Raw genomic sequence first — 12,069 nt, 5'->3', positions numbered from 1 at the left:
GTTCTCAAGAACGGCTGTTGTGCCACGCACAGTGCTATTACTGGCAAAAAACGCATGCTGTTCCTTCAAACCATGTGGATGCCACTCGTTTGACCATAAATACTGACTGTGAAGTAAGTAATAACTTCCATGGAAGTCTACACAATGTTAATTAGACTGAAAAGATGTAATAAACATGCAGTAGGATGCCAGCTTCAAATACATCTAAAAACATTTAACTGTTAGAGATCTGTTAGGCCTCAGAGCCTACTGCTATTGTTTGCACAGACAAAACTAACTTGCAAAAACTAGGATATTTGGGTGCCTGTATCTTACCCATCTGCTTTACTTAGTTTCTTTGTGAGCTACTGAGACTCATGCAGAGATAAACTGTCAGCAAGAGCAGCACTTCTAGATTCTACAAACATGCTCAGAAAATACAGACTTATATTAAATCTCAAAGTATCCTTAATATTATTTCTAGTTTGTGGCTGATTTTGCTGACCAGCCCTTATCAAACATTGCTTTTAATTTTCAGTAACAGGAAATCTTTTACACATGAATAAGGAAGCTGGAGGCAGGTCCCAAACAAAAGGCGCGGTCTTCCAAGATTCTGTCAGGATTATTGTCATTAAATGATAAATCAGCAAGCATGGATGACTGCATTTTACTAACTTCTTGCATCCATTTACTGGCCCTAAGGGAAAAAAGTATAACAAAAGCTGAAATTAATACATACGCTGATCCTGTGGGCGCTCAGCCAGCCAGGGGCAGTTGTGCCTGCAGTTCGTGCGCTTTCTCAGGACACTTAATGGCCCCAATCTGTAGATAATGGACAAATGATCTATACAGAGAAAATCAGTGACAATCTCCTGTGCCAACCGAAGGGAGTGCAGGGACCAAGAGGATACGCTCCAGCCATAACTGGCAACTCCAGAACAGATGAAAACAATTGAATAAAGATAAAAATTACTTTTGGAGTTGGGCTTTTAAGATTTAGGGGGAAGTGACAGTGGTCAACTCCTTTTGGCAACAGGGCATTCGCAGCAGTTGGTACATCCATGCTTCCCGTCAGGCTGAGGAAAACAGAGTATTTGCATAAGAAGGTACTTCTCTTTCTGCTTCTTTCCCTCTCCCTCCCAGGAGAAAGACCAAAAGCCATTCAGCTCTTGGACTTGGCTCTTTGAAGAAAGGCTATCTGCCTACCTTCAAGCCTAGGCCACGTATTTTTAGCTTGTCAGACACACACAGAGGTATCTGGGCAGACCTTCAGCACAGGTCACTTCACCACAGCAAGATTGGTTTTGGTGAATTCAGACTTCAGAACTGAATAGAGCTTTATTACTGAAAACAGCACGTATGAACATCCTAGGTACCTAGATTATTTTCTTTCACTTTCAATACCTAAAAGCCCTAATAGGAGAAATTCACAATAGGAGCAACTAGAGATGCTATTCTTTGATTCAAAGTAGTTTTTCAACATTGAAAACGCACAAATGACTCAAACATCGCTGTGAATTTTCGCACTTGTTAAAAAAAGTGTTATGAATGCTCCAGAAATGTATTACTAGGCGGTAAAGACAACTGCATTGAGCAAGTATCATCCAATTGCACCTGATAAATACAGCAAGAGACTGCTTCATTTTCACTGAGACAATAGCTTCTCTGTTACCATCCTCGGAAGATCCTCGGTGATACTGATGCACACTACTCCTTGGTTAAATATCCATTTAGCTCAAGGGCCATAAAATAAGAATAGTTCATTTCCAGCTAAACATGACCACAATGTTTTTGGAAACATTCAAAAAACAAACAAGCACCAAATGATATATGACTCCTGATAGGCCAGATTACTCTGGACTTTGGTCCAGTTGCCAGCTCAACCAGATTTACTTCCTTTTTGGAAAAAAAAACATTATTTTAATTGCAGTATTTCTCATACAGCCAGTGTCTGCTCAGAGGAAATGTCTCAACATTATATATCGTCAAGAAGAAAATACGTGAGCAAATGCTCATAGATGTAGAAGCAGTAGCTGGAACATAACAGTACACCAAGAACTCAAAGATCCTTGTTTCAGAGGCACTGTTTCCAAGAGCAAAACCTTCACGTACATAAGAGATCATTTCACTTACTTTTGAAATGGATTGTTGCCTAAGAACAAATGTAATTGCTATTAAACTGCACTACTGAACAAGGGATTGAGCTGGGAAAATACAGAACCTACCTTTTGGAAACAACAGAACAGTTTTGGATGGAAATACAGTTCAGGTATAGTCTGCTTATCAGAGCTATTAGAGTTACGGTTTCAGGGTGGGGTTTTTTTTTTTTTGAGAAATTCCACAAACCAATGACTGCATACACATCCTTCTGAAGTTTTATTTTACTTCTAAAGTGAAATCCATCTACAAATGCACATCCAAACAACACCACGATGAATTCTGACCTCTTATTCCTGTAAGCTTGTCTCAGAGTTATCTCTCCAGTGACTAAACAAAAAGACTTTTCCCTCTGACTTTCCAGTTATTAATCTGAAGTCTTGCTTCATCTAAAAACCTACCAGTAGGGCACATCTGAAAGACAGTGGCATGCATTAAAATAATACCAGTAAACATGCATTGTAAACAAGATTCTAGAGGAAATCTAATATTCGACTGAGTAAAAAGACCAGTATTTTCTCAAATATTCTTCATCTTTTCTTTGTAAATCTGTGCTATGGATCTGACACATGAAAGAAGTGCTTCCTCCAGCAGCAGGACATCAAACAAGCCCGCTCCCTGGTAAAATTTACCACGTTAGGATCATTTTGTATCCTGTGCAATTTTTTCCCAAGGACTTTCTGCCATTAGCATTAACCTAGTAGTTACTGGGACTCGTGATGAAGTGCATGCTCCTAAAGAGCCATTCATAGCCTCTGTTTACCTGAAATTCCACTTTTTAGTACTACCTGAAGAAATAAGATGAGCTTCGGAGTGGTTTCAAGTTTTTTTCCCTTCATAAACTGTTTGGAAAAGAAGGCAACCTACTGAGATAGTGGTGCATAACAGCAAACACACTTGCTAAGACCCATAAAGAAAAGGAAAATGTAACTGAAAACATCACCCTCTGTATTGACCAAGTCCACAATACAGGGAGCTGGTACAATACCTGATGCAAGGCCTACTTGTAACATCTAGAAGGAGCAGATGACCTCTTCTTTTCCAGCCCAAGTTATTCTGTGATTTTACAGACGTAACAGGTTACAAAACAAAATGAGAGGAAACTATGACTGCCTGTGCCACAGCATGTGACTCTCTTCCTTTAGCTACAGGAAAGAATTTCCTTTGCTGGCTAATCCAGCAGTTTCATTCTCCACCTATGCAAACTAATATCTGGAGAAGAACAAACACCTACACAGAGCAGTACAGATTGGTTATTTCTTGGCCTGTTCTTATGAACTGTATTTTTTTTTTTTAGCTTGCACCTTTCCTTTTGCTCGTATGTCTTTTGTATGAATCGTATGTTGAGAGCTGTTTCTGTCTTATGAAAATGGGTACTCTGCTCAACCTAAAGTGTCCATGATCAATTATACAAAAGTAATTAAACAAATTAAGCACTAATCAAGTAAGTACAAAGTTACTAAGCACCATTTACTTCAGATTCTATTGTAACATGAAGAGTTTTAACTTCAGAAATTGCTGGCTGGACAGGGCAGGCAGCGCTGCCACCCCGTGGTGCTGAGCACCACTGCATGGCCACAGTGCCAATTGAAGGAAAAATTCAGCATACGCCATTGAAAGCTGTGTCTCAACTTACTATCAAACTCGCAAATAATAGAAATCTTTGCATAATTGTCTTAAAATTCCATTCTTTCTGGAACATTTTGAAGCAAAACCTTTACTTTATCTACTTTCTGTTAAAATCAAAAGGAGACGTTTATTACTGCATGAGACCAGCAGAACCTTACAGCTTGAATTAATTGTCCAGCTATACAAACAAAAATAAAACAATATTTTAAAAAGTTTGATTTTTTTTTTTTGCACTTTAATAACCAACACAAGGATTCTCAGGGGTAGGTAACTAGGATCTCCAGGTGCAGCCTCTGTGCTTTCAAGTCATCACTGATCTCATTTCAGGTCTACCAAAAATACAGCACAGAAAAATGAGGGAAACATTTCATTAAATGCAATTCAGTGCGCTAGTTCTTCAGACTTATTGCTAAGAAGGAGAGAGATGTCACTCTCACTCTCTCTCGTGTATACTGGCTCACATTTTAAATAAGATTAAATGGACAAAATCTAAAAACCAATCAGAATGTTCTCAAAAGGAAAACTAAAATAAATTATAATGCAGAACTAACTACAAAGATATTTCAGCTCTGCTGAGAGCAATGCTGGACAAATTGCAAAGACTTGCTGTATGCTTACACATTTCAATCTTTGGGACAGAAAAATACATTTAAGCTTAATAAAAACAGTACAGAAACTTCATAAAGAAAAAAGATAGTAAAAATTATCTGACAAGAAGTGACACTTTATCTGCATCCACAGTATTTAATTTGTTTGAATAATATAGTTACAGATAAACAGGTTCACTCCATATACAATTACCGATACCTTTTTTAATACAGCTCATATCCCATACATCAACACTATTTATTTACAAGGTATTTATGTACATTAACATCTTTCTAAAGTCAGTGCATTGTCAATAAGTTTTATACAATAATTTACAAAGTGAATATAGTTAATAGTTAACTTAATAAATTTACTACTAAATCATGAATTAATTTAATTTAAAAAATTAATTACAACCAATGTAACAAACACAAAAGATCAAATAACATTAGTAGATTGTGCTACCTGCTTAAATAAAACATTTTAAAGTAAATCAGTTGAAAATCTTTCACTTTTCATGGAGTTTGCGCAGGGAGGAACAGACAAACGGGAACTGAAAAAAACCTTCTAACCTAGCAACTCACGATTTGCGCCTTTCTTCTGTCTCAGTGTTTAGACCACTTTAAAGATAAAAGAGTGTATGGGTGTCCTGGTTTCGGCTGGGACAGAGGTAATGTTCTTCCTAGTAGCTGGTGTGGTGCTGCGGTATGGATTTAGGATGAGAACAACGCTGCTAACCCCCCCGATGTTTAGGTGCTGCTGAGCAGTGCTTGCACAGGGCCAAGGACTCAGCTTCATGCTGCCCAGGGGTGCGTGAGAAGCAGGGAAGGGAACACGGCCAGCACAGCTGGCCCAGGCTGGCCACGGGGATATCCCGTACTGGGGGCATCCTGCAAACATAAAACTGGGGGGGCTGGCCGAGGAGGGCAGCCACTGCTTGGGGACGGGCTGGGAATCAGTGGGCGGGTGGTGAGCAATCGCATCGTGCATCACTTGTTTTATAGTCTTTTATCACTATTATTACTATTGTTTTCCCTTCCTTTTCTGTCCTATTAAACTGTCTTTATCTCAGCCCATGAGCTTTTACCTTCTTTTTTTCTTTTCCTCAGTTCCCACTCCCATCCCACTGCGGGGGGAGCGAGCAAACGGCTGCGTGGTGCTGAGCTGGCAGCCGGGTTAAACCACAGCCGTCCTTTTGGTACCCAACGTGGGGCACGAAGGGTTGAGATAACGACAGAGCTGAGCAGAGCACGTTAAAACAGAACTGTTATAAGCGTTGTATTAGTTTAACAGTTGCTGGTCACAATGTTGGAATTTTCGCTCTCGGAGTTGTGCTTGTTCTCAGAACCGTGTTGTATAACACCTCGCTTGCTGCTTACACTCCCTGTCCCTGCTGAACATCTCTGGGGTCTGGTTTAAGGTTCTCACTTTGCTGTACTGTGTAACAGTGGCTTATGATGTGATAAAATTACCGGTTGTGAGATTAATCTGGTGTTTGTACTCTACATTACCATCGTCCTCATACTTCAGGAACCATCTCTCAGCAACTACTAATAATTACATTCTTTACCTTTTTTCCTAGAGAGACAATCTATGGGGGAGACGGGGGGGAGACTTTCCCCACACTTCTTCACCTTCCCTTTCTCCTTCACCTTCCCCTTTTTCTCCAGGCTAGTCACAATATCTCTTGAGAATTTTGAATAACCTTGGGATATTCAAACAAGCATGTTCCTATTGCTATGTCTCCTGAACGCATTTCTTGTTTTGTTTAAGGTTAAACAGCTATTTAAGAATGCCACCCAGAGATCTGCCCGGAGGCAGCATAGTTAGGAGTGACCGGGAGCGTGGGAGGGTATGGGCAGGTACCTGGGGCAGTGGGCACCTCCAGTGCTTTGGGACTTTACCCCTGAACAAGTGCAGAACCCTGACAAGCTAGGAAAATATTTGGAAAGAGTATGCTGTCACGCTGGTGATTCCAGAGAGACACGGACTGCTGCCATGTGCTGGGACCTGGCCCTTGCCTACCGAGAGCCCTGTTCAACACTATTCAACACCCGCAAGGGGAAGGGAAGGTCTCCAGATCTGACAAAAAAACGCCAGGCACTGCAGCTAATCCAACCCCGCAACACGCACTGCAGCTGAACCAGCCCATGCCAGAGTCAGCTGCTCCTGTATTCAAGAAGAAGCAATGAACACAGGAGTTAGCTCGTTTAGCAAGAGAAGAAACTACTAAGAAGCGAAAGAAGCGGACGAGGCAGGCTGCTCCAAAGCAGGGCTACCACAGGAACACGAGGAAGAGGCAGATCTCATAAACAAGGCAGCAGACGCCCAATTCCTACCCCTGAGTCAGCTGCAACTATCTCCCAAAGGGTTTCAGCCATCGTCCAGGCAAGCACATCAACACCTGGCTGCTCTGATGCTGGAATAACGGGACCAGTAGCCTGGAATCAGAGGGCAGGGAAGCCACTCAGCTATTAGGAGTAAGCGTTGCTCTGCTTAAGTGGAGGATATGGGGGGTACACACCACATGCCCCCCTGGTTTTACCTGCACAACCATGGAGAGGACATGAGGAATTAGGATGGAAAATCTACCTCGACCCTAGAGGCTTGGGTGTATGACTTGCAAAGAAGTGAGTGATGAATACTCTGACCAGGACTAGAGGGGCCCTTGGGGAGAACGGCCCCACCTGGAGCCTCTGGCAGAAAGAGCCCAGGGAGACTTGAGGCCAACCCCTAGGGTTTTGGAGTCGGGGATTCTGAGGCCCACTAAACTGCAGCTGAAGGAGATATTGGCAGTGTATGAAGGGGTTCGAGCTGCTTCTGAAGTGGCTGGTACTGAAACACAGCTCCTCCTGGCACAGCTCCTGCCCTTCCTTTTCTGTCCTATTAAACTGTCTTTATCTCAACCCATGAGCTTTTTACTGTTTTTCAGATTCTCTCCCCCATCCCACTGTGGGGGGAGCGAGCAAAAGGCTGCACGGTGCTGAGTTGCCTGCGGGATCAAACCAGAACAACAGGATAGGGAGCAACACCTCACAAGTAAGACAATACTTAAGTGGGACCTCATCTGCTGTCCTGACAGAGGCACAACCTCTAACAAAGACAGGGAAGTTCTTGCCAGAGTACGGACAGCAAGATCAGCTGATATAATTTTTTAAATGGATAAAACCCAGATCCTTCTGGAAATCATACAGTTACTGGTAGGCTTGGCATTCTTGTAAACACATTAAAAAGAAGCCAAACATTTATCTCAGAGATCAATGATGTAAGTATCAATTGTTAGTGAAGATACAAAATCTAAAGAATTTGGAAGATGACACATGAAATTAGTGAGCTTCTTAGACTCAGCTGAAGAACAAAAGGTGAAACGTTTATCTTCATTCATATATGCAAACAATTTAACACTGAAAATGTTTAAAGAAATGCCTACTCAAAAAATAACCATCTCTTTTCCAGTCTCTGCTAAGACTTGCTCAGGCTTTCCTTCATGCTGTAAGCCCATTGACTCCAAAGAGCATCTTGCAAGGGCACGGAAAGCAATTTTGTTTTAATTGCAAGTATAAGCATAACCTGTTACAAGAAAGAAAATTTGAAAGGCAACCAACATTTGAAAAGAGAAACCCTATTAAATTAAGAAATCAATAAAAAAATAATACAAATCCATGAATGCTACGATAGCTACCTGACAACCACAGCTTCTTATTTGTTTGAAATACACAGTGGATAATTCACAGCCATTCACTCCAGAGCCCTTACAACAACAAAAACAAACTATGTTTTTGAATTTAATTATACGAATTTTTAAAAGTGCAAATTTAAAAGCAACACCAGTTATGAAACATAAGCTCAAGCATCTTTCCTTCCAAAAGCTGGGAACATTTTGTGCAATGTGCACATTTTAAGACACCATGCGTGTAATCACAGCTACTCTCTTCAACCTGAAGTTTCTTAATGAGGCATCTCAAAAGTTTAAGATAGCACACTTCAGGCAGAAAAGCCATTCCTGAAACTTGTTGATCTGCACAGCCAACACGTGGAGAAAACACAGTTATAACAAACCATTCAAGAGTAGAAATTAATCTCACCTCAAATTATAATTTGGTTGTGCTCCCAACATACAGAAAGAAAGCAACTGACACATTAGTGGCGGCAAAACTGGAAACTTTTCCTACTCGTGATGTTCATTCTTTAAATTTGTGCACTTTCCGTTCTCTTACTTTCCCTGTTTTGCCAATAAAATGCAATAAAACTGCAGGAAAAAGGAGGTAGCAATATCATGTTGTCCAAAGACAACACTACATTTTTTTCCCCATTATCTTAAATCTAAAGAGAGCTTTAGGGGGTTGTTAGAAGAGTTGGTAAACTCTACACTACTTTGTTTAGCTCTTATTTGGACTATTAAATTTACCTCTTATTTGGTCCTAGTTGGCTTTTCTCAAACCATTTTATTTAAAGGCCAAATGGCAGTCTCAGCCTGATGTCTAACATCAGAAATGTTTAGAGCATGTAGTGAGATAACAGAACAAAACAATACTATCTTTATATTAACTGCTATTTAATTAGGGTTTTCTTTTTGTGCTTTCAGATCACAGGGTACAATAACTACACTTAGCTTATCTGTTTCAATAACATTTTTGCCAAATGTAAGTTTCAGGGTGTTATCCCTCACATTCTCAAAACAGTCCATGGAAGATCATCTGCTTACTGTAAAACACAGTACTTTTTATAGTCTGATTCAAAATCTTCATCCATGCTGCTTGTGTCTGCCATCTTTTTACCATCAATCTTTGGCAGAAATTGTGCATAGTCTACCCCCTGCTGCTCATAGAAAAGAATGTAGGCAGAGTCGGTGTCGATTTCATCAGGATGCAATTCCTGAAAAAAACAGAAAAACACATTCTGAAATAGGCAATGGTACAATTGTGTTACTGTCACTTAACTTAAAATGTACACAATTGCCCTAGAAACGGTATTTTTAAGTGGCTGTTTACAACAAGAAGGATCACGTTTTCTGTCTTCCTTATTACAGCTATCAGGTTCCATTATTTACTTGAAAAGTATGACATTTTATAGTGTTAAATGCAAATACTTAGAAATATTGGAACTTAATTATTCAGTAATTGAATACAAAACAGCTAGCATCATGAAAAAATATTTTTGGACTTCCATTTTTAGTAACATTTCCATTTTTGTACAAAATAAGCATCTTAACCACGTTACAGCAGCTGATGAACAGATGTTAACTTGAAAAAATCTCATGTAGAAAAATATTAAATTTTTAATCTAAAGTATGAAATACTTTTGAAATGTCCATGATTTTAAAAGAATGGTTCTCACAAAATATAAGTTTCTTTGCCTCTAGGTACCCAAGGTAGTAATTATTTGATACAAAAACAAACGATTTACCTTACAGCTACTGTCATTGTAGCAGTACCACTTGTTGTTTGGGTTTTTGGCATAAGTGACATAATGACCCCCTCCCATAATTCCTGAATGGCACTGAAGAAAATGAAGAAGAAAATTTTGGATCAAACATCAAAACTGAGAATTCACAGAGCAGTAAAAGAAATTCATGATTTTTAACTGAGTGACAATGGTTTATGACAACCTACACATGTCAAAGATGCTTAAATGTTACAGATTCTCTTAAACGAAACCTCTTTCCTCTGAAGTAGCAGCACATTAAATTTGCCAAAAACATCTCATGCATGCTGAGCCCAGCAGCTCAACATGACCGATCCAAACGCAGCCTCCCTTTCACACCTCTTTCTGCCTTTTTCCTTTACCACCAATTTTTACTTCATTGTTTTCTAATCTCAAAAAAGCTAAAAATGTTCACATGATCAATGTTGGTGTTAATTCTGACTGTGCTTCACTTTTTTTCTTTCCTTTTAAAATGCCTGCAGCTTTCTAAGCTAACATGCTCAAGAAGAAAGACACGCAGATACTTTTGAGCTGCGTTCAGTTTTATACTAAATTTACTTTGCTGACAATAGCTCTACTTTGTGCTCTTTTTTGATAAGTCTCTACTTTTTGTAATGTAAATAATAAAAAGATTTAGTCAAATCAATGCCACATAAAGATAGTTTACTCGCATAAAAAGCCACCTTACCGAAATTGCATATAGATTGTAAATAGGGTTAACACAAACGTCTTCTCTTTGGTCATCTGTAATATCATCCTCGCTGTGGTTATCAATTTGACCGTTGCTACTGCCATTACTATATGCATTCTGTTCACAAATATATCCGTTGGCTAGAGTCATCTCATTGTCCTGAGCAGTATACAGTTCACTCTGGCTACCACCCAAAATCTGCCCTCTGGTAAGAGCATCACTTCGATCAGAAGTAAATTTCTGTTCCTGGTCAGTACCGTTCTCTTTACTTGCATCCAAATTTTCTTTGCTACTTGATAGTTTGTTTTTACCCAGTTGTGGTAGCCGCAAACGCCCTTTGCCTCTTCCTAAAGTCCTTGGGCTACTATTTGGGCTACTGTTTTTACTTGAAGGACAGCTGGTTCCACTTTTCCTTCCCAAAGATGGAGATGCTAGAATAGAAAACATGTGGACTATTAAGGTAAGTAAATACATGGTCTAGAATTTTTATTAAAAGTTTTTTGTTTTCAGATAACCAAACACCAAAAAAACAGTTTCATTGCAACTTTGAGTACTATATAAGAGTAGAAGTACCTGCGGTCACACACACACTTATAAACCAAAATTTAACTCTTATGCACGAACAAATTCCTCATTCTTAATCCAGACCACTACACTGAAGTAGACAGTGCCAATATTAGTTGTCACTAATTTTTTTATTGTTGTTATTTTTTTTTTTTTAAGTGGTAGAGCTTCACTAAGCTTTCCAGAGCAAACAACAGAAATGATCATTTCAGAATAAGTGCAGAGCTTTGGCAAACAAGCAAACAAAGAAGTCATAAAACTATTTTTTTTTTTCCCAAGTATCAGCATGTACTGGAATCTTCCCTAATTATTACCTACCTTTGATATTATTCAAGACATTAGTAGTGTTAAGGGACGATGGACTTCTGTTCAGTGCATCTCCTTCTGCTGTGTAAGTAATCTGCAGATCTATTTTTTTAGACTCCCCTTGGAGAGGGGTCCGTGGTTCAGGAAGGTCATCAACTTGAGGAGTTAACTGCTTTCTTTGAAAATGACTTGGATCCCTTTGTACCAAAAAGGCACTTGGGTCAAAATTTTCTCGGGGAAATTTAACAATTTTCTGAGATTTTATCCAGCGGCCATTTACAAACTGAAACCTTTTCAGGTGAATGATCTAAAGACAAATTAGTTAGAGAAAAATAAAGGATTATATCACAGTGAGTAAATATAACTGTTAAGGTATTTTTTTTCCTGAAGCATACACATTTTATAACATATTAATAAAAGGAGTAACCACATAGTATGTGACAATTTGGATTGTGGGATCAAGCTGGTAAAATATGGAACTAATGTTTCATGGGGAAATGATGGAAAAGTTTGCTTCACTTCAGTGATCCATATTGTGGTGTTCTGAATAACCTACCAAGTTTCAAAACCAACAACAGCAGGTGTTACACAACTAGACAAAAGATCATGTTGCCAGAAACACTGCCAAAGTGTGAACTCTGTCAGAACAGACAAAACCGAATGCAAAATGCCTCTTTTGCTGCAATGTTAAAAAGATAAAAAAGGTTTTGAGGTTTGTTATTTTCCTGCAG

At 39.3% G+C, this 12,069-nt stretch overlaps 1 protein-coding gene across 2 annotated transcripts in view; it reads right to left on the bottom strand.

The window, feature by feature from the left end:
- Positions 1–4,151: 4,151 nt before the first annotated feature.
- Positions 4,152–12,069, bottom strand: part of USP32 (ubiquitin specific peptidase 32) — a 79,382-nt gene continuing 71,464 nt past the window's right edge. For both annotated transcript variants that reach the window (XM_050714769.1, XM_050714770.1), the window contains exons 31-34: positions 11,351–11,645; positions 10,466–10,899; positions 9,760–9,852; positions 4,152–9,228 (exon numbers count right to left, since the gene is read on the bottom strand). In XM_050714769.1, the coding sequence (XP_050570726.1) occupies positions 9,055–9,228; positions 9,760–9,852; positions 10,466–10,899; positions 11,351–11,645 (996 nt within the window). In that variant the 3' untranslated portion in view covers positions 4,152–9,054. The remainder of the gene's footprint in view (positions 9,229–9,759; positions 9,853–10,465; positions 10,900–11,350; positions 11,646–12,069) is intronic.

The sequence above is a fragment of the Cygnus atratus genome, chromosome 20 (genome assembly GCF_013377495.2).
Source record: "Cygnus atratus isolate AKBS03 ecotype Queensland, Australia chromosome 20, CAtr_DNAZoo_HiC_assembly, whole genome shotgun sequence".
Taxonomy (NCBI): domain Eukaryota; kingdom Metazoa; phylum Chordata; class Aves; order Anseriformes; family Anatidae; genus Cygnus; species Cygnus atratus.
The sequence above is the reverse complement of the archived record's forward strand: the minus strand, read 5'-3'. Positions and strand labels throughout refer to the sequence as shown.